General features: G+C 41.1%; 3 protein-coding genes across 3 annotated transcripts in view; 2 read left to right on the forward strand and 1 right to left on the reverse strand.

Annotated features, from left to right (window-relative positions):
• Positions 1-1,762: 1,762 nt before the first annotated feature.
• Positions 1,763-2,272, reverse strand: LSM04_007314 (uncharacterized protein; the record flags this gene model as incomplete). Its single annotated transcript, XM_067334682.1, has 1 exon — positions 1,763-2,272. The coding sequence occupies one exon, from the start codon at positions 2,270-2,272 to the stop codon at positions 1,763-1,765; it is 510 nt and encodes a 169-aa protein (XP_067191795.1).
• A 55-nt stretch (positions 2,273-2,327) lies between these two features.
• Positions 2,328-3,400, forward strand: LSM04_003072 (uncharacterized protein; the record flags this gene model as incomplete). Its single annotated transcript, XM_067334683.1, has 2 exons — positions 2,328-2,421; positions 2,874-3,400. The coding sequence occupies 2 exons, from the start codon at positions 2,328-2,330 to the stop codon at positions 3,398-3,400; spliced, it is 621 nt and encodes a 206-aa protein (XP_067191666.1).
• A 3,525-nt stretch (positions 3,401-6,925) lies between these two features.
• LSM04_002445 (Peptidase M8) overlaps positions 6,926-7,500 on the forward strand; it is a gene marked incomplete at both ends in the record, with an annotated part of 602 nt that continues 27 nt past the window's right edge. Inside the window, 2 exons of the mRNA XM_067334684.1 lie at positions 6,926-7,397; positions 7,442-7,500. The exon at positions 7,442-7,500 is cut by the window's right edge and continues 27 nt beyond it. Of these exons, the coding sequence (XP_067191645.1) occupies positions 6,926-7,397; positions 7,442-7,500 (531 nt within the window). The remainder of the gene's footprint in view (positions 7,398-7,441) is intronic.

The following is a 7,500-nucleotide window of genomic DNA, read 5'->3' on the forward strand; positions in this document are numbered from 1 at the left end:
AGAAGAATGCTAGCCCATGGCTTCCCCCGAAAAATACGAGGCAATGGACCTTGGCACCAACTCTCGACGGCCAAACATCAGCAAGGAATAGTATTCCGAAAAACACATGTAGCAAAAATAAATTTTTGACCTGGGTTTTTTAGGAGGCAACCTCCCTCAAAATTTGTTGGGTGCTATTGGTTTCCCTGAATAAATTCAGGTGCTCAACCCTGGCACCGCGATAAGGCAGCATCTCGTCGCCAGGGGTTTCCCCCATGGGAACTCTTTCCCCCGCAAGAATATTTCGCTCTTTTAGAGTTTTTTCTTTGTCGTGGGGGGGGGGGGGGTGTTGTCTCCTGGTTATCTTTTTTTCTTTCGCGCGTTCGTGGGTTTTTTTTAGGTTTTTGTTGGAATGGCGAGAAACATTTTTTATTTTATGATTTTTATTTTTTTTTTTTTTTCTTTAATATGTTGTAGAAATGGTTTTTGGTTGAACCCTTTGGTTACCGTTTTTTTGCCGTGTATGTGCTGTGGAAGATATATTTTTCTTAAAGTCCTTCAGAAAGACGTTGTTGGATTTATTTAAGATAAAAGAAATGCACGTAGAAGCCCTTTCTGTTGATTTTCTTTATTAGATGTTGATTTTTTTCATATCAACTCCATAGCTTTTTTTTGATATTACAAAAGTTTCAAGACGACATTATTGGATAAGGGTTAATAGCGGATGTTTTGTTACATTTTTTTTTTGTATACTTTATGTACTTGAGATTTTATTTTGTTACAAATTGGTGTCATGAGGCCATTCAGTCTTTAGTCTCTTGTAGCTAATTATTCATGTGTACTTTATTCCGTTGCTTCACTCGTGCGTTTTTAAAGCAATTTTTCTAGAGTGCAATGAACTCATGTGGGTTTGTGGAATGGTGAACTTCTATAGGTTACATTTATTCTGAAAATACAAGCGAAAGTAGAACAAACATCTTAAAAATCGAAAAATATAAATAGCAAATATTTTTTTAAGATAGTCAAGGAAAGTAACAGGGAAGACCAGGTTTTTTTTTCGAGGGTATGTGTTCGCCGATTTTTTTTTGCGTCTGTTTTTTTATTTTTCCCCTCAACGGTTGTAATAAGAATAAATTTCTCTAATAGGATATGTGTAATTAGCGCGTGGCGGTTGTGAGGCAATTAGGTGGCTGTTTTTTTGTGTATTGTACGGTGAAGATATGTGATGTTTATTTTACGAGTGTCTTTTATTTTTCTGTTTTCTTTGCCGTGCAGTTTATTTCGAATATTTCTCCGAATCGATGAATCCCTTGGAGAATGGACCATTGGATCCATCAAATTGTATTTCATACCTGATGTGTCCCTTAGTAGCCCTATGGAATGGGATTGAATATTCTTTCCTATGATTAACGATGCTATTTGTATTACGAATTGAAGTTAAAGGACATACATATTAATCTGCTACTTTTTTATTCTTCAGTTATATAACAAGACCTTGACCAGGAAAGGAATTATATTTACAAAAGTACTTTAATTGTTAGTGATAATTTCGTGTCACTCAAACTAAGTGGTTCTCTCCTCTGTTATTATTTTTTTGATGTTGATTCTACAAGTATTGATTATTGAAGGCGTCGAGAATGGTTGAACTGTGGTTTATCGATTCCTTTATTCACTCTTTGGGGAGATGTCCTTTTTTCTTCTATTTATTCTCTGTGATTGTTTCTCTTTAAGAGAAGAACGAGAGAAATAATAGATTCTTCTCCTCTTGTTGCTATTGTTGTTGCTACACATCTCTCTCTTGTTGTGTCTTTGTTCTTTTCTTACAACGTTCGATGGTTGCAGTCTCCGGTACTATGAACGGCACCTGTATCTCTGACTTCTGTGGTGTGAAGCGACAGTTATTCTCTCTGAGGCATCTGTTGGCTTGGAGACATGGTGCTGCTTTGTTTGAGAGTGGTGTTGGGTTATTCTTCTGGTATCGTTGTGTTTGCTGCCTTTTGTTGTGGCCAGAGCATCCCGGCACTTTTTCTTCTGTTCTGGGGTTTCCGTAGAGACATACACTCTGGAGTATGAGAAGCACATAAGACAGGTGTACACACACAGGTGGAGATTCATATGCATACTGTTGTACTATGCCCATGAGCTGTGGATGGTGTTGGAAGTAGTGACAGCCGTTGGTGCACTCCGGTGCAAGTGTATTCGTACTGCCATTGTATACACCGTGTACAACCACTGCAGTAGTTGCTGTGTAGGTGTGTTGCTGGCTGATGGAGTGCCTTCTCTCCTTTGACATTAATCGGAGAATAATTGTGTAATGGTGTGGTGTGAGATGGAGCTTCTTCACTTGAATGCACCTCCGCACACGGTTTACACTGGGTTTCCCACAGATGTTGTTTGAGGCGTGTGATGGTGATATTGCTGTAGTTAGACCACGGGCACGTTGTGCATGAATACCGAAAGGTATTGGAGTGCGTGTGCACACGTTTATTTATTGTTGTTTTGATTCTGCTTTTTTCCCCCTCTTTGTGGTTGCATGGTCCGATTTGAATATATATGTGTAACTCCTGGAGTGTATTTTCTTGCGTGTCCTCTGCCTTGTGTATTAACTATTCGTCTCTTCTCTTCTTCCTTGTTACCACAGACCCAAGCAACCCACAGTGACATTGAATGACAATGACGTTTGTTCAACTGCGTCGCGTGGTGTTCTTGTTGGTACTTCTTCAGTGTTGTTTGAGTGTGTATACGTCCGATGCGGAAAGTGGAAGTGTAACTGCAGGAGCTGAATTGGCGGCATCTGTTAAAAATATTACTTAAATGAGAGGTTAAGAAAAGTCATAATGAAGCAAAGAGAACTGTTGATCCGCTGATAAAAGAAACAAAAGTGTGAGGAGAAGCTGCTTCAACTCTTTCAGATGTTACTGAGAAAGTCAATGTCTTTCTGAAGGAAACCAAAAGAGAAATGAAAATGAATGCAGCTGATATAAATTATGTAGAGAGGAAAGAGGACGAAGCAAGAGAACTCGTTAATACAGTAATAGAGAGAGTACAACAAGTCAAGGAAGCCGTTTCTAAGGCCAATTCCGCAGCAGATACCGCTTTTACTGCAGCAAATAAGCTCATGAAGGTTGCATCTGTGATATATAATATTTCAGCGGTTTTTGTGCGTTCCGCAGGTGGGACTGAGAAATCTTTAGGAACGAGGGAAGAAAAGTCCCTTAGGGCCAAAGAAAGTTCTGTCAAGATCACGGAAGCTGAAAAATTCGCGTCTGTACTACATTCTCTTGTTAAAACAGCAAGAACGGAAACATTGATAGCAGAAAGAGAAGTAGAATCGGCGGTTCAAGTGACTAAACTAGTGGAAGAGGCAATCCAAAACCTAAGGTCGGCTGCACTGAAGGCTTCGGAAAAAAGAAAAACGTAGTGATGTTGAGCCAAAAATGAGAACTGGAGTGTTAGAAGAGAAAAGCACAGAGGAATGTAATACCAATACGAGGAATCGAACAAGCAAGAACGATGTTACATTCCCAGCAAATGTGCAAATTACAAGTCCACAAACCGTAGATAAAAAAAAAAACGGTGAACGTGGAGTACAAAAATGACCAAAGGATATCGGAGAAAACCGACAGGAATGTGCACTCCAGTATACCAAATACAGCGAAAGAAACACTAAATGCCTCATCTGCTGCTGCTGCACTTTTCGTATCTTCTCAGAAAACGCCGTCTGGTTCTATTTCTTCAGATCACATCCGTTTGGATGCTACTCATGAGAGAGAGAGAGAGAGAAGTAGCATCCCCCGTATTAGTGCACGGTCCATTGTTGCTTCTTCTGATGTGTGTGGTTGGCTGCACTGTGGTGTGCTGATCCGTGTTCCCATGAAGCACACCGTAGGGAATTGTGTTCTTGTCTCCTGAACATGTTCACATGATTATTGCGGCTTTCTTTTCATTTTGTTTGTTTTCATTGTTTTGTTTTTCCCCCTGTGTGGTGCTCTGTGTGTGCGTGTCTGTTCTGCTGCATATGGTGGTTTGCTCCTCAAGCTAACCAATAGGCGTGGTGCTTTGTGTTTTCCCGCGCCGTGCATCAGTACAGGCACGCAGTCCTCTGCAGACACATTCTTTTATACACTCTTCCCTTCTTTCTTTTTGTGTGTGTTTTCTTTTCATAATTAATTTGCACTGTGTGTGTGTGCAGCTGTGTGTTTCTCTTTTGCGTTTCCCCATGCACCTTGTGTGTGTTGGGTTTTGTGTGATAATCTCTTTTTTATTGCTAATTGCAAGCTGCAGGCTATGCAAACAATGAATGCTTCGACACCATACTTTCACCATATAATAAATACTCGTTATGAACCATAAAGTGGATGTGACTGTCTTCAGGCATCGCAGCCACATTAAGTCATGAATTTCTTTTGGTTTTTTCATTTTTGCTCTATTATTGTGTCTGCCTCACGCAGTCACTCTCTCTTTTTTCTTTACATTTTTATTTTGGTGAAAATATTGGTGGGTTGTGGGTGTGTTATATTTGCGTTATACATGTGTTTTGCTCTTATGCCTGGATGGCGGTTATGACCACCACATACCTTTTTTTTTCTTTTCTATTGTGATTGAAGGTATACAAGGTAGTAGAAAAGGTAAAGATAAAGATATATATATATATATATATATATATATATATATAACGATGTCTGCGTGGCTTTCTGGGGCTCTCGTTGTGATTGGTGTGTTGGTCCTTCTCTGTGGTGTCGCACTGACGTCTTTCTTTGGTTACCTCATTATTAGGATTGGCGGTGATCGCAGTGTCTATGTACTCGGAGGATTTCTAATTCTGATATCTGCACTGTTGTTTGGCGGTGCTGCTGCACTACCGTTGATGTACTTCCGCCAACAAGACCCACAGCCATTGTTGAGTGCATCGCGAAGCGGTCGAGAATCACCACAAGGATCTAGTCCTGTGGAAGGAACTAAGAAGGTTACGTAAACGTTAGTACAAACTAAAAAATACTGGACAGGGATGATCGAGTCTAGGTGAATGCAATCGGTGTGTTTCTCCTTATTTTCTCCGCTCGGTATGTAAGGATGCTTATATATTGACTTTTTAGTCTTAAACAGTAAAACAACAACAACCAATTGATAGGATTCATTATATATATATTTCTCTCTTTTGAAACGATGACGCAAACTGCACTACGGTGAAGATAGTCTGGGCGAGGGTAACTTGAGGTGGTGCAGAAATGCGTTGGTTTTTTTTTCTTCTTCGTTACACAGTCTCGGTTAGGCGTGAAAGAAATAATAAAACTAAAGAGAATCTTGCATACCTTTATATTACTTTTCTTTTTATCTTTCTTCTTCATCCAATTTCCATCTGAACTTTTTTTTAATTTTACAAAAGTGTGATATAATAAAAAGTAGAGCTACAAGTATGGACCATCTTGAAATCAAACCTACGGACTTAATTTTTTTTCTGGCGATAGGGTGTAGTTGCTTACCCGAGTGAAGATAAAAAGAATAAAATTCCCTTGTCATTTTCTTTTCACTATTAATGTTGTGTGTTTTTTTAAGGCTATTCTAGACGTTTCTCTAAGAAAATGTGTAACCAAATAAGGATAAATAGACAAGAGAGTGTTTCTGTATGTACCCTTTTTTTTTCCTATTATGTGCTTTGAATGCGGAGATATCGCGTTGAAAGGGGCGAGTGAATTTTTGTTTTTGTTATCCCAGCTTGTCCCTTTACTACCCTCCACGCGGGTGGATCTGGGTGCTGCGGGACTTCAAATACAGCCACTTTGTAAATTCGCAAAGAAATTGGTGTGGGATTGATTCTATGTTTTTTTTCTTTGGTTTATGGATTTTTAATGGATTTCATCTGAAACACTGATATTTGGCAAAAACCAAAAATAGATTTTTTTTGTTGGTTCTTCTCCTTCAAGGAAGAGTGGTTTGGGGCAGACACGAAACAAGGTGAATATTGCTTTTCTTCTAGAAGGATACAACACGATGGCATAATGAAATGTAAGCAAAAAAAAAAAACGATACCTCTAGTGTTTTTCTGTTATCTTTCACGCCTCATGCATTAGTTACAACTTGCATATGGAGTTGGTAAGATCGACGTGATCATCACAGGTAATCGTTGGAGTGATGGGAAACTTTTTCCACGACTGCCTCTAGGGGTTCTACGGCACATACAAAAAATACTCTCAACACGAGGACTCTCCGCGTAGAGGACACTTAGAATAATAGAAGAACAGGTATTTCCAGACGTGTAGCGCGATAAATTTAGAGTGTGGTGGTTGCACTTGAAACCGAGCACTGTGGTTTATTTGATCTGTTGTCCTGTCGACTGTTGGTGATACATGTGTGTTTTGTGTCTAGTACGTGGATTCTATTCCATTTGGTGTGGCTAGCTTGTGTGCATTACGAGAAATGAGTGTAGTCCCTGTCTTTTTTTTTAGGTTTGACGAGTATTTGCTACTATAATAAAATATAGTGGCCCCATTTTGTTATTCTATGCTCCTGTGTATCTCGGCATCGCCGTCCACCGCTTGTTGTTGACATTGCTCTTGCTTGTTAGTTTTTCTTGTGCTATCGAGACTGCCGACGGATGCGGTGGTCGCTCTCTTTGACGTCCCCACGTTGCTGTGTGTGTGTGTTGTCGTGCTGCACATGTGCAGTAACACCTTGTTGTGCTTTGAGGCGACGTGTGTTGGGTATGGGAGCAGTTTGACATATTTCCGCTCGTGCTGCTAGCCTTATTGCTCTGGCTACTTGTACTGATTGGCACTTCCTCTAAAAGGACCATGTTGTTGTCTTTCTGTAATGTGTCTGTTTCTTTAGCCAAACATCCCACTCTTCTTTACCTTTCCTTTTATTAGAAGACAATTCTCTTTGCTATTTCCCACACAACTTGCGCAGCACTTTTTCACTTATACAGATGCAAACAAGTTCATCCCTTATGCATCGCTTGCCGCATGCCGTGCCCTCTCTGTTGCTGGTGGTATTGGTGTGCAGTGCCGCTGGGTGCCTTGCCGCTGCCGAGCACCGCTGCAACTTTGACGCGATTACGAAGAAAGCCGACATGCAGCCGATTGCGGTGGTGCGGGAGATGCCGCAGAGGGGGCGGGGCGCGTGGCAGGCGTACACCGCGTCTGTGGGGGACCGTGCAGATGGATGGACGCCACTCCGCATTGCGGTGTCTACACTGGATCTGGAAAAGGAGGAAAATCACTGCATGGAGGAGGGTGACATGCGGCCGACCTTTCGGGGATACAATACCGAGTGCAGAGAGGGCGATCTGTTCACAATGCAAAAGAAGCATGAGCTCATTGATAAGATTATTCCAACAGCCATTAAACTGCACACGGATCGGCTTCTCGTGCAGCGTGACAACACGGACGCCATCTTGCAGGCACTCAAAACCATAAAAAGTAACACCGCCTGTCAGTATTTCACGATGCCCCAGAACCATCAGGAGCGGGATATGAAGGATGCAGACATGGTGCTGTACTTTGCTTCTGGTCCTGGAGAGAC

Source organism: Trypanosoma melophagium (assembly GCF_022059095.1).
Source record: "Trypanosoma melophagium isolate St. Kilda chromosome Unknown ctg22segment0, whole genome shotgun sequence".
NCBI lineage: Eukaryota > Euglenozoa > Kinetoplastea > Trypanosomatida > Trypanosomatidae > Trypanosoma > Trypanosoma melophagium.